Below are 20,982 nucleotides of genomic sequence, written 5' to 3'. Positions count from 1 at the left end.
GGATAAATAAAATGTGATATATACATACAATGGACTATTATTCAGCCGAATAAAGAAATGAAGTTCTGATACATGAGACAACATGGATGAATGTCAAAGACATCATGTTAAGTGAAATAAGCCAGAAACAAAAGGACAAATATAGTACACTCTTACTGATATGAAATAATTAGCATAAGTGAACTCATAGAAGCCAGAATCTAGACTATAGGTTACCAGGGCTGGGTGGGAGTTAGGAAATGGGGAGTTAATGCTTAAATTGTACAGTTTCTATTTGGGTTGATGGTCAAGTTTTGGTAATGGATGGTAGTGATGGTAGCACAACACTGTGAACGTTAATTAACAGCACTGAGTTATATATGTGAATGTGGTTAAAAGGAGAAATTTTAGGTTGCATATATGTTACTGAAATAAAAATTTTATAAAGCTACAAAGAACTGTACAACAGTGAACCTTATTGTAAATGATGGACTATAGTTAATAGTACAATTATAAAAAATGTTCTTTCATGAATCGTAACCAATGTACCTCACTAATGTAAAGTGTTAATAATAGGGTGGTATATGGGAGCTTTGTATTTTATGCATGATTGTTCTGTAAATCCACAACTTCTCTAATAAAAAAAATAATTAAACAACATGGTAGGTAAATTATGGTCTATCTAAGGCAAGCCATTAAACATTAAAATACTCTTGCCAAAGAAAACATGCCATATGTTTATTAGAATTAATTAAAGCAAGCTAATTATCACATAAGATGAACCTTATTCACTGCAAAGGAAATCTAAGTATATGCACTGCCCAGTATATAGGGCTCTAGTTTATTGCCTTAACTATAAGGTAGCTAATCAGCTGGATGCTTCTAAATTAGTGTTTTCCAAACTATGGAAAATACTGAATTAAGGCAATGACAAAAATGCTTGAAAGAACAAGGTTTGGGAACATTGATCTTTGGTAACGGCTACAATTACAAAAAACTATCATTTGCCAGTGCTAATTTTTTTTCTTAGCTTGAAAAAATAAACTAACAATCACAACAAAAAACACAACCACAATGATGATGGTAATAACAGCAACAAGAGCAACAACTACTATTTTGTTAGATTTGTCCCAACTCACCTTTCTAGTTTCAGGTCTACCATGCCCTTATCCGAACTGGATCACACAAACATGTGCAACTTTATTCAAACCAATTCTAATTCTTTCCTAAAATCCTATTTCAATTCTTGTCTGGAACTTTGTTCAACTTCTTTTTATCAATCTAAATTCCACAGTAACTGTGATGGTTTGGAAGTTTTATGGACCCCAGAAAAGATCATGTTCTTAAAGCTAACCCATTCCTGTGGGTGTAGACCTAGTGTGGGTGGGACCTCTTGGTTTGGTTATTTCAGGTGAGGTCTGCCCCAGGTGGGTTGTAATCCTTGTACAAGAGTCCTGTATAAGAGATGGAATTTCAGAGAAGCACACAGAGAAGCTGAGAGAGAAAAGCCTGAGAAGTTGAGAAGGACATGAACAGAAGCTCAGAAAGAAAGCTACAGAAAGAGCAGCCAGGAGCTAAAAGCAGCGAAACCCATGAGAGAAGGACCAGCTGAGGTCACATGTGCCTTGCTATCAGACAAAGGAGCCCAAGATTGCCAGTAGACAGCCTTCAAGGAGAAAGCATTGCCTGTTGATGCTCTGATATGGACGTTTTCATGGCCTCAGAACTGTAAACTTGTAAATTAATAAATACCCATTTTATGCTTCTTTGTTGCTCAGATGTGGCCCGCTCTCTCTAGTTAAGCCAACTTGAAAGGTGAAATCACTGCCCTCCCCCCTACGTAGGATCAGACACCCAGGGGAGTGACTCTCCTTGGCAACATGGAATATGACTCCTGGGGAGGAATGTAGACCTGGCATTGTGGGACAGAGAACATCTTCTTGACCAAAAGGGGGATGTGAAAGGAAATGAAATAAGCTTCAGTGGCAGAGAGATTCCAAAAGTAGCCGAGAGGTCACTCTGGTGGGCACTCTTACGTACAATTTAGACAACCCTTTCTAGTTTCTAAAGAATTGGGGTAGCTGGTGGTGGATACCTGAAACTATCAAACTACAACCCAGAACCCATGAATCTTGAAGACAATTGTATAAAAATGTAGCTTATGAGGGGTGACAATGGGATTGGGAAAGCCATAAGGACCACACTCCACTTTGTCTAGTTTATGGATGTATGAGTAGAAAAATAGGGGAAGGAAACAAACAAACAAACAGACAAAAGTACCCAGTGTTCTTTTTTACTTCAATTGCTCTTTTTCACTTTAATTATTATTCTTGTTATTTTTGTGTGTGTGCTAATGAAGGTGTCAGGGGTTGATTTAGGTGATGAATGTACAACTATGTAATGGTACTGTGAACAATCGAATGTACGATTTGTTTTGTATGACTGCGTGGTATGTGAATATAACTCAATAAAATGAAGATAAAAAAAAAATCCCCATTTTAAAAGCTAGTCCATTTCTGGTATATTGCGTTTCATCAGCTTCAGCAAACTTAAACAGTACCTTTTAGATTTAGTTCAAAACTTCTCTTCTCCATGAAACTATTAGCCACTTATTTCAAGCCAAATTATTTTTTCTATCCTACAGTATTTTTGTTTATATCATTTATTAGGCAATTATAAATCCTTGAATTACTGGCAATACAAAGGTTAATAAAGACACAATCTTACAGACTGCTGGAAGAAACTGACATTGGTAAGATGATCAGTTATGTAGAAGATTTTAAGTAAAAGTAAGATTGCAACTATAATGAGTGCTATGAAAGAGACAATTACAGCACTAGGAGAGGCCACAGTTAGAAGACTTGACCTCACTAAGTGGGTCCTGAAAGGTTTCCAGTGAGGAACTGATATTTAAGCTGAGATATAAAAGATAAGTAGGTGATACATAGATGAAGAGATATGGGTCCTGCTTCCAGGCTGAGAGGCTATCATATGCAAAAGCTCTGAGGCACGAGAGAGCAAGGCAAATCGGAGGGACAGAAAGAGAGCAAAGGGCTTAGTGTGAGAAGCAGCTGGAGATGGGTAGGTGCTAGGCAAGCCCTGCAGGGCTTTGCCAGTTGTGCAAACACCTTTTGTCTTTATCTTACCAATATGACAGGCCACCGAAGGTTTTTAAGCAGGGGAGAGGAAGAAAACCACCAAATGAGTATTTCAGAGAGATTGCTTTGATGGTACTATGGGAAAAAACTGGAGAGGGCCAGAGATGTGGACAAACTAGCCAGACTCCCAAAGTAATCCAGGCAAGATAAGATGATGCTTGGACAGCACAGTAGAAAATAACACTTTTTTTTTTTTTTTTTTTAACTGAACACTCAATAAAACAAACTATAAAGGGGTAAGATAGTAAAAACATGGACTACAACAGCCTAAAACTCTCAAGTTAACTAATGAACACCTGTATCTATATAGAGGGAATATTCTCTCTAAAACAAAGGGTTCAGAACTTTCAAGTAAGCTCCAAAACAGTGTAAAATTTGGATACATGGTGGGAGGTCTACAGCCTTAATCAGATGTTCTAAGGTTAAGATCTAAAGATACACAAAAAATATTACTGCATGATCAATTTCTCTAAAAAAAACCAGATGAACAACTATTGTAATGCAAACTGTGCTAGTTTGAACAATTATGAACCCCAGAAGAGCCATGATCTTTTAATCCAATCTTTTTGGGTGGAACTTTTTGATTGAATGTTTCCAGGGAGATGTGACTCACCCAACTGTGGGCCAGACCTCTGATTAAATTATTTCCATGGAGGTGTGGTCCCGTCCATTCAGGGTGGGTCTTGATTAGTTCACTGAAGTACTTAAGAGAGCTCAAGAGCTGACACAGACACAGGCACTGATACCTGGAGATACTTGGAGATGCAGAAATAAGGATGTCTGGAGATGCTAAGCTAAGAGATGAAGCCCAGAGTTTGCCCCAGAGAAGCTAAGAGAGGACCTCCAAATGCTTATAAAGAAACACCTTGGGAGAAGGAAGCAAGGACACACAGGAGCTGAGAGAGAGGAACAAAGACAGAAGCCCAGAGACATTTTGGAGAAAGTCATTTTGAAACACAACCCAGGAGGCAAAGGACCAGCAGACATCAGTCACATGCCTTTCCAGCTGACAGAGGTGTTCCAGACGCCATCGGCCATTCTTCAGTGAGGGTGTCCTCTTGCTGATGCCTTAGTACGGTCATTTTTATGGCCTTAGAACTGTAAATTTGTAACCTAATAAATCCCTTTTATAAATGCCAATCCGTTTCTGGTATTTTGTGTAACAGCAGCTCTAGCAAACTGGAACAGATTTTGGTACCAGAGAAGTGGGATGCTGCTGAGTTTGCAAATACCAAACATGTCAGAATGGCCTTTTAAATGGATACGTGGAAGATTCCGGAAGAATCGTGAAGAACTTGATGGAAAAGGCCTAGATTGCTTTCAAGAGACTGTTGGTAGAAATATGAACTCTAAAGTTACTTCCAAGGAGGCCTTGTAAAGAAATGATAACTGTCTCACTGCCAACTGGAAAAAAGGCGATCCTTGTTTTAAAGTGATGGAAAATTTGGCAAAATTGAATCCTGGTGTTGGATGGAAGGCAGAATTTGAAAGTGATGAGCTGGGATACTTAGCTGAAGAGCTCACCAAATTAAAAGTGGAAAATTCAGCCTGGCTTCTTGCAGCTTATAGTAAAATGTGAGAGGAAAGAGATAAGCTGAGGACTGAATTCTTGGGCAAAAAAAAATCAGAAACTGATGGTCTGGAAAATTCTGGGCTTCCAGAAAGTGAGACCCCAGAGGATAGTGTGCCACATGAGAATTTAACGAAGCCTGGAACCAGCCAGCCATTTCAGTACATGCCAGGATTGGAGATGGAGTTATCCAGAAAGGATTTGTGGAAAGTTCTATTGTCTGATAGTTTTGACCTCTGTATGCTGCATGCAAAGTCAACAATTTTTTTGTGAGAGCTGTATAAATGGAACCACTGACAGTCTGGACTTGAGGGGATGGAAAAGGGACAAATTGAGGGAGAGGACTCCCAGACGCATAGAGAGAAATGCCCCAGGAGAACCAAGCAGAGAGCTGAAAGAAGCTAAGACAGACAGAAGGCCAAAGACATTTTGGAGAAAGCCATTTTGAAACCAGAACCTGGGAGCAAAGGACCAGCAGACACCAGTCATGATCCTTCCCAGGTGACAGAGGTGTTCTGGACACCATTGGTCTTTCTTCAGTGAAGGTATCCTTATATTGATGCCTTAGTTTGGACACTTTTATGGCCTTAGAACTGTAAATTTGCAACCTAATAAATCCCCTTTATAAAAGTGAATGCATTTCTGATATTTTGCATAATGGTAGCATTAGCAAACTGGAAAAGAGGCCCTACAATCAATGGCAAAACAGAGATCGGCCCATATAATTCAATCACTAGGAACCCTGAGCTAGCTTTTGTGTGCCAGTATCTTCTCCTACATGTTTCCTTTCCCCAGAGCCAAAACCAGACCATTTAACAGATCTCTGGAGTCTTTTCTCCAGGTTTGACCATTCAAAAAGCCATGAAAATAAAAGTGAGCTGCTTCTTTTCTAAAATTTATTTCAACGATGCTCAAGGAAATGTCTTCTAACTTCACCCTTTCTTTTACTCACTTCAGAGAATCTACCATTAGCGATTCTGACTGATCAGAATGTATTTTAATTCTCCTTGCCCCTCTCCTCCCCTCCCCCTCCTTTTTTGTGGCTCAAGTACACTTCCTCTCCCCATTGATGAGGGGCTTGGCCTGGTGACTTCTTTTGCTCAAATGAATGTTAGCTTGATTTGTGGTTCTTGTATTCTGGTGATTGGTCACATTATTACCTTAGCAATAAGTGACTAACACAACTAAGTAGCTCCTTCACATTTTACCACATTAACTGGGGTTTTAAAAAAAAGTCTTGACCAGTCACTTCTTGCCTTAGCTAAGACTATTTTATTCACTAAACAGAGTATATAACTGCTCTGATACCTTCTACTGTTATGTGAACACTCAAGCATTTGTTGATTTGAGTCTTTGAAATCAATATTGAATGATTTTCCAGAAAGCATAGCAAGTGCATTATGTTTCCTGGATGGCTTAAAGGAAAACTGGAATGGTTTTCAGGACCATTCTGCCTCATGTACCATGTTATCAACATGTTAACAGTCTCTACAAATCATTTCATTAGCTTCATTGGCTTTTATATAAAGATGTGCTCATATTCAATTCTAAAAGAAAACATAAAGTAATTGACATAGTCTCTTTTGTTTTCACACAAGCAATCCCTAGCAATTATTTACAATGAAATTCCTTACCTTTTGGTGGAAAATAGGACTTGCTTTCTGCTTTATGAGGCCAGTCTACTACCAAAGGCCCGAATCTTCTGAAGCTAGCAGTTATTTCATCTTAAGAAAGTACAATAATATATATTAGGAATTTGTTTTAATGATTCATTGTAAGAAAATCCATATTTTATAAGTTACTCCAAAAATTTGATATTTAAAAGTACCAAATAGCCTAAGATAAACTAGAATACAAATACTGGGAATATATCTAATACCCATATTAAAATAATATATAAAACTTAACTATTTTATTCAAAATAACTTTAAACAGCACAATGGTCAAAATAATCAATTCAACGTAACCTCAAAATTTTATGTAACACCATTTGGATACTAATAGATCTATAGTATACAAAGCCATAAATAGTATTAGCTTGAAAAACATGCCAAAATTCTATCAAGTTAAAGAGATCCATCACTGTTTCATAAGTAAAAATATGCTCTTATAAGAAAAAATGGTCTGAAACAAGACTTGAAAAACTGTAGTGCTCAAAAAATATACTAGGGCATAAAATACACATGCCACGTAATTTCACTGAAACATTATAGCTCAAATTCAAATAAGGGCTTTAAGTTAGTTTATTACATCAAAACCTTAACGAACCTTTTAGTTTTAGTATTTTTAATCTTCATCTTGAATTATTATTTTTCACTATTGCAAATGATCATCTTCACATATGTGTAGAAGCCTTTTATATAACTTGAATTTCCTGAATGTTCGGATTCCATTTCTCTTTTGGGCTATATGGCCCTTTTCTCACCCATTTCTGAGTGCATTTATCCTTAAAGAAATTAACCTTTTGACTGTCATGCATTGCAGATATAATTTCATAGCTAGGTTCCATTTATTTCATTCTATGTGTATGTGTGTGTCATGGTCATACAAAAAGTTTTCAGCATAATATATTCAAATGTGTTCTATGTAAAAAAGTAAGTGGGATATGAAGTAGGGCATGAAAACCTTATTTACCAAAAATGCTCACAGTAACAATATGCATTGTAAGATAAATAAAGAATAAAAACTTTTAGAAAGTTACTTGTCCGATTACTTCCATATTTCAACAGGTGACCAAAGTATATCCACAGAGATGGATATCTGTTTTGCCTCTGAAAATCAACAGAGGTAAAGAATTCATACCCACCCCCCAATTCATGTTTTTTTTTGAATTTTTTTTTTTTAAAGCCCAAATTATCACCTTACCTTCATCAATATCTGGAGGAAGACCACCAACAAAAACTTTTCGAGAGAAGCGTTCTATTCGCTCTCCATTTTGATGAGCTGAATAACATGCGGGTGAATTTAAAACACCAACTTGATCACTATGACCATCATCCAGTAAGCCATCATCTATTGGAAAAAGGGAAGAACGACCTACAATATAAGAACACACATAACCTGAATCTCATGTTAAACAAATGACAAATTCAAGGCTTAAAAAATGAAGGTGACACAGGCATAAATAAAAATAAAGAGAAATTCAGACAGTGTAAGATTTTAGTTATCTGTATTCAAGAGGCAAGCAGCCAGAAAAATGATTTAGAAATAAAGTCATATTATACTGCAAAAGAATCTCTAGATTACTTCATTCTTTTATGGACAGAAACAAGAACCTGATATATGGGTAAGAGTTAGACTGGATGTGGAATGGGAGAAACCTAGAAATGGATGGCAGAAAGGAGACAACACAGACTAAATAGATGAGGATACAATAAAAACCACTGTAGACTATAGTAAGTAAGGTCAAAGGCAACAAATAATACTGCATATAAGGTCTTGAATTAATTTATTACAAATATGCCAATTATATGAAAGGGCAGACAGAGCTTCTGAAAAAATGCAAACACAAAAAGGCACCCTGCTCCAGGACGTTAGTCCTCATTTGAGCCCAACTTTCAGGAGTGTACCCTTGTATAATGAGGTACATCCTGTGCAATACTGTGCAGCAATTCTCTTGCTCCACTGTGGGGATCAAAAAAATAAAATGACTAAAAACACATAGTCCACCGTTCACAAGAAATCTGTTTAGAAAAGATAAGTTCTATACATTTAAGTACAGTACATATCCATAAGAAAGCTTCAAAGTATTTCAGAGCTAGGATGTTGGAGGAAGGGAGTAGTCTGGCTAATTAAATGGTAATTTCTTAAATCCTCAAGTGAAACTAGATAGCATTTGTGGTAAGATGGGCAAGGCAGTGATGCTTACCAAGGGCATCGGAGAGGATGGATATTTAAGGTGAAAATATTTGTATGAATAAGGTTTTGGGCAAGTTTTTCAAGTGGTAGGAGCAATATAAGAGAAAGTAGTAAAGAATGAGTTTATTTAAGACATAGGAAATAGTCAAGGCTGGCTGAAACATGTTGGAAAAAAAGCCAAATACGATTGTTACAGACGTGTCAAAGGAAAAGAATTTTTAAAAAGATAAAAAAAAAGAACAATTAAGTAAAAATTCGAGATGTTTAAATGATGATTAAAGAAGAAAGATGACAACTATGAGGACATGCGTGATTTCTGAAAGGAAAAATTTTAGTAAAGTTGGGTAGAAGACAGATTGCATGTAATTAGTGTTTTGTAAAGTAGAGACATCAGAAGAAGACAGTTTATTAGAAAAGGAAAAAGAGAATAAGAATGTAGACAGGTTGTTTTTCTTTCAGGATTGAGTGATGGATTTTGGAGGGATGAAGAAGACAGTGTACATGATGTCTAGCATGTGCCTTAATATACACAAAACATATTCACCACAAAATATCAGTAATGTTAACATCCTGAAAAACATGACAATGTAATGCAAGTGATATAAGCAAAGGCAATCCAAAATGTAGTGGCCTACACAGAACTGGGGTTGGGTGGGGAGAAGGAGGGGAGTCACAGGCTGGTGAGGGTAAGGCTACATGGTGGCAATAAGAATTTGAAGTTTATTTGACTCAAAAAAAGGAGAAAAACCACATTTGGTAAAGGAAACAGGAATTAGTCTACAAATTAGAACTCAATTTAAATTATATGTTCTAAAAGATACTCATATTCATTGAGTAACTTTGTGAATATTAATTTTACTTTCCAAGCACCTTTGGTATCAGAAATAGGGACCACTGAAAACCAAGTATCAGTATTGCTTGTGATCAATGAAAAGAAAGCTCTTCAAAATAAAACTATTTTACTTAATAAAATGAACTTCATCAAGATCCATTACAAAAGAATATTAATTGTGAATAACTGGTTTAACTTTCTGAGGTTAGATATGAGGTAACAAACTTCAAATAAATAATTCTATATTTTGAAAGGAATAAGATGAGGTAGAGAAACAACATGCATAAAAGCCAGCTTTTGAGGAAAAATAACAAATCCAAATTCAGTATTTTTTCAGACATATGCCAATACTTGGAAAGTATTAGAGTTTAAAAGTATCTTAACACACATGCAAATTTGCAGTCCTAATAGTCTTTCTAATAGACTTTATTTTGAGAAAAAGTATAGATCATAAATATTTAGGGTCTAAATAGAAATTCTAAATACCATAACATATAAGCAATACCAGAAAGAGATGTGACCCCAAAATGACAAACTTATTATACTAACTATAATATTGTAATTGTACTTACATTATCACTATATTACAATAACTATAATATATTCCTAACTATAATATTATACTCAATTAGAATAACTAGGGTTATTAAGGTCGATACGACTATCAAAAATCACCAGGAAGTTCATCTTTTAACCAAAGCTCAGTGAAGAAAGGATGTAATGGAAAGCTTAAGAAAATTGCACACACTAGCCACACTAACAAGAATCTTCATTGCTGGAAAATAATGACCCACTTTCTCTCTAGAAGCCATAAAAGTTAAGGTGTTTAACACTTACATAAAAGAGCAGTTAACTGAGTGTGTATCTATCATCAACTAAAATACTACTTTTTACCTTGCCAGTTATCCTTTTCCATAACCAATTCCTATGGCTATAAAGGGAGAACCTCTCAGTAAGGTATGTCTATCATGCACAGCACACTTTAAACATGTTTTCTAAGAATTATACACATATAGGTAAAATTATATATAATATATAAAAATTATATATTAAAATTATATATGCTGAAATGGAATTTGATTATAAATTTATTTAGATTAAAATACCTGCAATTGTTTTCAACCCAAATTAAATATTCTTTCCTGTTTTTTTTTTTTTCAAAACAAGGATATATTTGCAGGTTCTTATACCTCAAAGGAATTAATCTGAATGATTATGAAAACAGAATGTAAAATCTGTGGAATACAGCTAAATCCATACTTAATGGAAAAATGTATAGTTTTAAATGCCTAATAGAAAAAAGAAATGTTCAAAGTCAATAAAATTAGTTTCTACCATAAAAAGCTAGAAAAAGAGCAAATGAAATATAACAATAGTAGGATGAAGGAAATAAAGAAATGAAATCAATGACATAGAACCAGAAAACCAATACAGAAAATGAGTAGCCAAAAGTTGGTAGCTCCTTAAGTAAAAAGGGATTACGAAGAACTTTATGCTAATAAATTTGACAAGTGAGAAGAAATGAACAAATTCCTTGAAAAACATAAACCTTTCAAAACTGGCACAAGAAGAAATATAAAATCTGAAGAGTCCTATATCTGTCAAAGAAACTGAATCAATAACTTAAAAAACACAACAAAAAATATGCACAAAAACTTTCCACAAAGAGAACTTCAGGTCTAGATAGCTTCACTAGTGAATGGACCAAATTTTTGAAAAGAAATAGTACAATTTTAAACTCAGAGAATAAAGGAAAAGGGAACACTGTACACTTTCCAACTTGTCTATCAAAACCATTATTCCAAAACATTACAGTAACACTGTAAGAAAACAAAACTATATACCATATTTCTCATCAATACAGATGCAAAAAAATAAAGAAACTTGATCTCTGCCTCACACCATACACAAGAATTCAAGACAGTTTTTAGAATTTCTCCACGACCTTGAAATAGGCTATAATTTCTTAGGACCAAAAGGCACTAAAACTGAAAGAACACTGGTCTTCCATCAAAATTACAAATTTTTGCTGCTCAACAAGAATATATTGTAATGAAGTGAAAAGACAAGCAACACACTGCTAGGAAATAAGACTTGTCTCCAAAATAGAAAAAGAACTCTCATAAATGAAGACAAAGAACCCAATTAAAAATGAGCAAAGGGCTTTAACTGGAACTTTCGAAATGACTACACTGGAGTGGCCTATAAGCTTATGAAAAGGTGTTTCAACATTACTTAGTCATCAGGAAAATGCAAACTGGGACCACAGTGAGATACCACTGTGTACCTACCAGAATGACTAAAATTAAAAAAGCCAACAATTCAAAGTCAGTCTCATATTCTCTGAAGTATAAAACTGGAAAACTGTTTGACAGCTTCTAATAAAGCTAAGCATATACTTACTCTATAAACCAGTAATTCCACTCTCCAACATATATATCCTAGAAGAAATAAGTGCTTATGTCCACAACAAAAAATGTATAAGAATGTTCACTGCAGCTTTCTTCATAATAGGCCCCAAATGGAAAAGAATTCAAATGTTTATTAATAGGAAAATGGATGAACAAATTGTATACTGATACAATGAAATTCTATTTACCAATACAAAAGAAATACCTACTGATAATAATTTCCCGTCTATGCAATTTCTGCCCAATAAAAATTGTAAAGGTAAAATAGTAGTTACAATAAAGATTACACATAGAGGAAGCAATAACACATGTAATAGCAAAAAGGGAAGAAACTAAGCCTGCCCAATCACCGTCAATGAGAATCTGGCACGGCTTCCATGCTGCCACAGCCAGTTAACAGGTCATGAAGAGCTCCTAACACAAAAGATCTATGCTCCTATAGAACAGTAGCTATGTTCCTCTAACAAGACTAAAAATATAACTTCGCACAAAATAGAAAACTGGCAAGGTTTTGTAATAAGGAACAGAGGAATCACCATAAATATGAGCCTCTTGTGATAGTTAATCATGATCCAAATTAATTCATTTCAAAACTCCTAATAACAAGGATTAGAGAATGCTTTTCTACATTCCTAAAAAATCTACTGTTCTATACATTAGTAAAAACCAGGTCACCTATATCGCGAGCTTCCAAAACTGAAGAAAGGGCTAAAGGTTAAACTACGATTATGCTAGTGTGACGGCACATCTATTCTTCCCTTCTTGGGAAGCTGTGGGCAATTATCAACTCTGCCTCTGTTGACTACGCTAATCTACTTCAAACACTAATAACGTACTTCACTTTTCAGATTTTAGCTTTCTTCTGAAAGTCCACAATAAAGACATTTCCCAAAATATCATCCAACATTGGGAAGGGGAGGGAAGGAAAGGGGGAAGGAAAACATTTGCACAAATCAGTCAGTTTATAGCTTGACTTATCTAAACATGGTTCTTTGATCTTGACATACTAGTCTACACTTTCGTTTACTGAATGTTGTTCTGAAAATAAAAACACACACAGAAAACAAACTATATACATTAAGGATGAATATGAATATTCTTCCCATTTTCTAAAATGCTAGCAGCCACTCTATTGGGGAGATATTATTATCACCTTGATGGCATGATTTTTATTTACATTCAAGGATTAAAAAAAAACTATCAAAAAATAGAAGTAGGTTTGGTCTCTCTCAAGCACCACGTGTTAAATCAGACAGAATCACTGATCAGGCATGCCTCTCCAAAGAGGTGATAAAGGCACTAACTATACAGTACACCTATCACTTAAAAATATTTTGTCTCAATAATAGATTTGTCCCTTTCTCATAGAGGATGAATAAGATAATTAATTTTAAAAAATCATTTATAACCTAGTACCCTGTATCTTTGTAAATTAATTTAATTTCTAGATGTAATATATTTGCCTTAAAATTAAGTTCACTAAGACTGTGTTTCCTTTAAAAATTGGTAGGCTGGACATATGTGTAGATCAAGTACAGTCAGTCTTTTCAAGGAGGGTCAGCAAAGTTTTTTTGTAAAGGGTCAGGCAGAAAATATTTTAGGCTTTGTGGTCATATAGTCTTTGTTGCAACCACTCTACCATCATTGATTGTAGCTCCACAGCAGCCATAGACAAAAAAAAAGTAAATGAATGGGCGTGGCTGTGTTATAATAAAACTGTTTACAACAATAGGAGGCTTGGCCAGTGGGCCATAGTTTGCTGACCCCTGTCTTTAAAATATACCTTATTTTTTTTTCTCCTCCTTCAGAGTTCCTACCCATTCTCTGACGGTTCTCCAAAAATGATATTTATGAAAGATGAAAGATACTATTTCAGCCTCAGCAAGTACTAACTCCTAAGACTAGACTTCATTAGCCAAAGGATTTGCTAGTGAACCTATTAAGGGTGGGTGGGTGATGTATATTTGCTCTGGCTACTTCAAAAGACTAAGAGTCAAATGAGTCCGTATCAAAGTTTTATCAAATCAGAAAATCCAAGGACAACTTTAGAGCAATAAACAGTATATTTATTATTAATAATTTCTTACTCATGATAGCACATAAATCTAAGTAGCTACATGCTTATGAATAAACCCAACCTCTTTAATTGAACTTCCCCATAATTTGTATCCTTTGAAATTATTTTTCCATCCTCTCATTCCAAACGTAGTCTATTAACTCAAAGTTTGGGCTCACCTGCTTAAAAAAGATTGCTTTCTGTTACTTAGCATCATTAACTAAAATAGGCTCTTTGTTTCTATCATTCAAAATATTCTATGCATTTTTATTCCTTCTATAGCACTGCAGCCCTTTAATCCTTATGACGGGTAGATTGCAATAAAAGAATATTTTAAATTGAATAAATGGAGCTTAAGTTACAATTCCCACCTCCTTTCATAAACCCCCACCCTACTCCAACCCCAGATCAACATGTTCATTCCTAGAAGAGAACAGAAGAAATACTGAACAGATAATAAATAGGAAAGACATGTAGTTATTCTTATCTTAAAGTCAGCTCCCCATGTGAGAGCCTCACACAGAGATGCACAAAGCAGTAGAGGGTCCTACCTGAAAGTAGGAAAACGAATATTTGCTTTTTCTTAATTATACTTTCAATAAAATTAAATTTTGATTATTCCCAGGTATATTTCATAAATTAAAATCTAGAGCCAGCTTGATATAAATTTCTTGTTGACCTTAAGGAAAATAAAATATAAAATCATTCTTGTAGTGATTTGGTTTGACTCTGTGGTCAAGTGGGAAGCCTTTAAAATGAAAAGTTAACTACTCTGTGCCTAGGCTGAAAGGTGAGTCAAAGGAGGCAAAAAAGGAAAAACAGTTCTTCCAAAACTGAACTTCAAGATCAAAATGTCTTCTGAAAATAATTTTGCTTAGCCACCACTTCACAAGTAAGGTAAAGTCATGTCTTATTTTTTTGGCAAGAATCACATTAACTCAATGTTTTAACCCTCCCCCCCTCCACATGAACAGAACTGATAAATATGAGTTATTTTTTAATAAAAGAAAAATGACTAAACAAATGAATAAATGCAGTTTCTTTGTTGGTCCAAATCTTTCAAAACATAAGCCCATATGAGGGAGTCCTTGGTGGTAAAAAGGTTATCAGTCTGAGACTGTTTTTATATCTGGTAAAGAATGAGGAAAAAATGAGTAGAAAATACGAAGAGAGCCAGGCTATTTCTAGCCCTTTCTGCGTCATTCCTTCAGTATGTTTGTTCTTTTTTAAAATATGTTTTATTACTTACCATGTCAAAGTACTGTAATACTCAAATAAAATCTCTCAATAGCCATTTCTAATTGATATAACTTTCATCTGACCATCAAATAAAAATTTAAAATGCAGACTCCTAACAGCCACAGAGAACTGACTAAAAATTACTAATGCCATATAGTTTCAGAGAAAGTCAGGTGTTATTATCCTCTTCCCCGTCCCTACACTAAGTCAAACAAGTGTGACAGCTGTCAGTTCTGTCCTAAAGGAGGCTTTTAGCAGAAACCTGAAAACCAAGTGAGAGTCCTCCTCTTTCGTATGCTGGCCCCTAGGAAGTTCTGAAGAAGAGGAAATCTTTATGGCTCCCAGAGGTACAGAGGAGTGGTAGCAGATTCCTACATAAAAGCAAGGAAGGACATTTTTGCTTTTTCTTAATATTATAATTACTGAACTGAGATAAAAGAAGACCAACATCATTACCTTCTGATCCTTGCTCTGAAGGGCTTCCTAGCTCATGGTACTTATACTGCATTATGACAAACTAGGCTATAACACAAGTCACTAAAGTTAAAAGAGGAAGGAAGAGTGTATAAACAAGAAAAGATACTGCATTGTTTTATAGTTTCAAAAACACCCGAAAATCACAGATTGGTAAGTAGTGGTGTTTTTAAGAGTACTGCAGCTCCATATTAAAATAGCATAGTAAAATAAAGGTAGTCCCTGGATCTGAAAATAGGACTGAAATTCTAAACTTTCCCCTTCTTCCCAGATTCCTAATAACAGCTTTTAAATTTATTCAGCTTTAGTTTTCTGAGACCTCACTTCCTGTTTCCTCTAATTTTTTAGCTAGAAAACTAAAGAACCAAGAGATACAGTCAAGCACTTGAAAGCAGATTCCAAAAATCAAGTTAAATCCAGATGACATGAAATATAAAACTGTAAATGCCACTAAAGAATATAAAATACCAGTTACTGTTGTCAGTAGTGGCAATGGTTTTGCTCTTCTGATTTCAAAGTACACAAAATCATGACTAGAAGAGAAAGAAACTTAAGCACTGGCACACATATATAATCTCATAGCATAAAACTATTCTTGCTTCCTCTCATCCCATCTATGTCTTTTCTCCCTCTCAATTCCCGCACATAGAAAAGGGAGAGGAAAAGTTTAAGTCACCAGAAACTGACATTCCCTGCTTTCTCAGGGGGTCTAACAATAGTCCTGCATCAAATATCTCAGCTTTCTCCTGAAGATACCAAACAATAATCCGAAGGAGAAGAATGTTGTGGGGGTGATGGAAAGAATGTTTGTGTGTGTGTGTGTGTGTGTGCACACGCATGCCCGTGTGTGTACATCAGAAAAAGAAGAAATACATTCTTTGAAGACAGAGAAATACTAAATTGATTCTACAAAATCAATGTTAACAGTAATCTATTTGGCATTTGTTATTTTCAAATACAAATTTGTCAAACACAAAACTAATAATCTAGAGCTGTAAATTACATACCATAGGTAAGAATCACAGTTATAGATTTAGACAGTAGAACAATCATATTGAAGGTCACCTACACTAAAGTTTATTAAACACAGTTCTTAAGCAAACGATAAACAGCAGCTTTTTACTTGTTACAAAAACATAGAAATAAAAGTTTAAAAATAGTTAAAATCTGAATAGTTTAAAAGGGAAATTTTATTAAATTATCATAATTAGTATTAAAATGTGACTTTAAAAGGTTAAAAGATTTAGGATTCAAAACACTGACAACAGGTAAGTGCTCAAATCAAAACACAAATCTTCTGTAAATTTTCAGACTTTGTACAAAAATCTGAAATAAATTAATTACAACACTGATCAGTAAAACCCAAATAGAAACAGTTATACCATAGCAAACAGAAGTGAATTACCTCGTCTTCGCCCATAACTCCTTGCTGCATGTAAACAAAGGACAAATTGTAAAATGTCAGAACTAAAAATAAGCCCACATATACAAATATTTGTGATATGAAAGGCTATGTGGGCATCTGAAAATTAGTGCTACTTTGTTTTAAAAGCTATGACAATAATGTCACCATATAATATTACATGATCTACCACTTACAAAGCACTTTTGTTTTACATTTCATCTGAATCATATTTTAGAACTCTGTGAGATTAAGAGGAAATAAACTATTTCTTTTTCTCATTGGTTGTGTTAAAAATCACAAATAGAAATTTATTTCATCTCATCAAGATAGGAATATCTGGCAACACTTTTATAATTAAATAGCATCTGAAATGATTTTCCCAATGAAAGGATACAATTGAATTAAATTCTTAGTTTTCTATGTATTATAAAGAGTTATATGGCATATATATTCCAACAAATAGCCATTCAGCTCCAATCTACATATATTAAGCCTTTGCATGGAAGAAATATATACAGCTTAGATGGGATATAAGAAATTAATCCATGTTCAAACTTGCTTAGTTGAAGAATGAGTTACTATTATAGTTAATAACGCTTTCCACCCTTTTGATACATTCTATGACAATTATCTGCTGAGTATTTTTGTCTCTATCTCTAGGATAAGAGGGATCCACATAGAAATTACTATTAGTATCATTACGGAATAGTATACATGTGTAGTAAATACCGAGAAATATAAAGTAGAAAGGCATTCTAATCTATGTTATTAGCAGTTTACATAATTCCTTTTGGAGATAAACTATAGAAACTCCTTTTTCATAAAAAACCACAAGTTTGATAAAATCTATAAGTTGTTCTCAATTAACTCCTCCCCTCAATCTAAGCATATTTTTATCCTGGAATTAACATAGGAATCAAAACAAGAAACCAAAAATCAACTATAAAATTAAGATTTTGATACATGCCAATGCATTTTTTAGGTATGGGAAAGAAATGCATATTGAATAAATCTCAAATCAAAACATGTATTACAAGTTGTGAGAAATGTAGTCTACCCAAAAGTATAAAACTTAAAGATTGACAGGAAAAGTTTCACATTCAAATACATTTTTATGAAACTTTTGCAAAATATATTTTTAATACTATGTAACGCTTTAATGTAAAGTGAGTCTACAAAGTGGTAATACAGTACTAGTTCCTCTATAATAAAAATGGGGGGAAAATAAAATTGTCAACTCTCAGTCATTTATTATTTACACTTCCAAGAAGTAAGCCAATAAATACAAGTCTTATTTCAGAGCCTTTAATATAAACTACCTTTGCATTTCTGCCATTCTAGTGTTTTATTTAGCTATAAAATATAGCAGATTTAACCTGTCTTTGAGCTCCAACTACCTCAATACCTGGTTAATTTTTTTCATAGCTTGTTGACCCATATATTAGTTTAGAGTGAATGTAGAGGTAGCAGTGGCATTTATAATTTTGTTGTTAAAGGCATCCAAGATGACAAGGCTTTAAAAAAACAGGGTTTTAATTAGATGGGAAATCAACTATGGAAAAACAGACTGATAAAAGAAATTGTAATAAACCTATCAAGAATAGGGTATGGAATAGAGCATAAATAAGTGCATTCCCTTTAGACTTAGGAGTTGCATAAAGCCTGGAAACGGTCAAGAGGTACCCAGACTTCTAAGCACAGCAGTCTCAGGAGGGCTTTCTGCTTATCCCCAGAATTGCCTAACCATAAACTCCTCCAGTATTAATCTGCTTTGGGGAATTTCATTCATGGATGTAAAGGGTCAAACATTTATAAAACAAAACTATTTTCATCAAATTTATAGTGAAATTGTGAATTTTGATGAAGTCATAATGTGCACAAAATTCTAGACCTATTGAGAAAATTAATGACATCATAATAAGTTTACGTTCTGTGATGTTTAAGTTCATGTGTCATCTTCGCTAGGTTATGATGTCCAGTTGTATGGTCAAGCAACCACTGCCCTGATTGTTACTGGGAGAGTATTTTGTGGGTTTAAATCATTAGTCAGCTGATTGCATCCACAGCTGATTACATCTGCAATCAACAAGGGAGATTGCCTTCAGCAATGAGAGAAGTTTCAATCAGCTGAAGACCTAAAGGGGACAACTGAGGATTTCAGAAGTTGAAAAGAATTTCTCTCTCTACTTCAGCCAGCTTTTCCTGGGGAATTCACGGAAACCTTCATCAGAGTTCCCAACTTGTGGCCTGCCCTATGGAATTTGGACTTGCCAATCCCCCTATTCGCGTGAGCCAATTTCTACAATAAATCTCATAATATTTACTTACATATATATAAATACACACACATATATATACATCCTGTTGGTTCTGTTTTGCTGGAGAAGCCTAATACATGTTCTTAATAATAGCTGTTACGATCTTAGCTGAGGTATCTCAATTCTAAAATAGTAAAAATATGTACAAAGGCTCACAGCATCTTAAGTTTCATCTCATTCCTAGGCTTAAACATAATTATTTAGAAAATTTCTCTATCTCATACCTGTGGAATTTCAGAATCCTGAAAAGAACTATTCCACTTATTATGTGGACAACTTTCAGATTCCAAGTTTCTACATTACCAAAAATAGAACTGACTGCAGATGAAGCTAAATCATGTGAAATGTTTTTTATTCCCTGTCATGGAAATAACCAATCTGCTATCATCATGCTAAATAATGGTTTGTGTACTCACTTTTCTACCAGTTCTTCTGTATGATTTTCTGGGGGCATGTTACACCATAACTCTGATTCAGAATTACCAGAAAACCCCAGTGAGAAAAGAAAATCAATAAGTGACTACTCACTATACGTTTAAAGAGATACAAATGTGCCTTCAAACTATTTAAAACACAATTTAGAAAAAAAAGTGAACAATTTGATTTTCAATAACTGTATTTATAATTTTAAATTTCAGTTCATATATGCCATAAAACATAAATAAGAAGTCCACTTCATTTATCCAAAAAAGAGGAATTAGCTGTTTAACATCTATTCACATAGATATTTTCAGTTTTTTTTTAAAGAAAATGAGAAGGCTCACAGAAAAACCTGAAAGTCTCTCCCATATAACTGATTTTACAATTTGACTCTGGATTCTCAAAATTTAGGTCCAATTCACAGCTACGAAAAAGAAATAGGATGATTCTAACATTCTCTCTAGGGACTTGGGCTCTTATGTATTTCTTGGCTTTCAGCTATAGCTGAAGTAGCTGAATCACTGAAGCTGAATTCTTATAGCTAGAAGAAAGGGTGGATAAAGCGTAAGAAATCAGTTGGAAATATGTAAAGGTTAAACTTCTCCTGATATAAAACTAAAGTTGTTCTTATTTCTTAATCTAAAAAGACAAAACCAAGGAGAGAAACATGTCCCCCAAACCATAATTATTTTCAAGATCCCAAATAAATCTGTTTTCTACTCCACTCATTTCTGTTAGCACAGAAAAGAACTGATAGTATATCCAAAAAGTTTACTATTTACATAACTTAATATAGTGTATTAAGGCCTTCTGCCCACAGAGACACAATTTTATTACTGAGTAAATTTTAATTAAAAGATACACATTACTTCTTTCCTCTCAAGCAGTACAGCAAGCTCTTGATCACATACATGGCCCTATATGGCTAATCATGGCAAATTTAAATTTCAAACTAGCTTGCTAAAGCCTCTCTTCATACTTCTATTTCTTCCCCTTTTGAAAAATGATATACACTAAAAAATAAATGTGTAAGCTATATTCCTTGGGAAAGGGACAGGGGAAGTACATGCTATCCAAATCAAACAAGTATTTAAATGATGCATAATTTTTTATTGCTCTTCACTACTATGGTAAACAGAGGTGATAATTATCTTTTTTTTTTAACTATTGGTAGCAAAAAGTAAGATTTTATATGCCTAGAAACATAAACATTCAAGGTGTCATTCTAAGTACAGACAGTATTTAACCTTTGATTTTTGAAC

General features: G+C 34.3%; 1 protein-coding gene across 11 annotated transcripts in view; it reads right to left on the bottom strand.

Moving 5' to 3' along the window:
- Positions 1-20,982, bottom strand: part of CPEB2 (cytoplasmic polyadenylation element binding protein 2) — a 63,281-nt gene that overhangs the window by 10,691 nt on the left and 31,608 nt on the right. For 5 of the 11 annotated variants that reach the window (XM_037829409.1, XM_037829415.1, XM_037829410.1 and 2 more), the window contains 3 exons: positions 16,983-17,006; positions 7,573-7,743; positions 6,342-6,431 (listed from right to left, as the gene is read on the bottom strand). In XM_037829409.1, the coding sequence (XP_037685337.1) occupies positions 6,342-6,431; positions 7,573-7,743; positions 16,983-17,006 (285 nt within the window). The remainder of the gene's footprint in view (positions 1-6,341; positions 6,432-7,572; positions 7,744-16,982; positions 17,007-20,982) is intronic. The other 6 variants (XM_037829411.1, XM_037829417.1, XM_037829413.1 and 3 more) reach the window with 3 other exon arrangements.

Source organism: Choloepus didactylus, chromosome 3, assembly GCF_015220235.1.
Source record: "Choloepus didactylus isolate mChoDid1 chromosome 3, mChoDid1.pri, whole genome shotgun sequence".
In the NCBI taxonomy this organism is placed as follows: domain Eukaryota; kingdom Metazoa; phylum Chordata; class Mammalia; order Pilosa; family Megalonychidae; genus Choloepus; species Choloepus didactylus.
The sequence above is the reverse complement of the archived record's forward strand: the minus strand, read 5'-3'. Positions and strand labels throughout refer to the sequence as shown.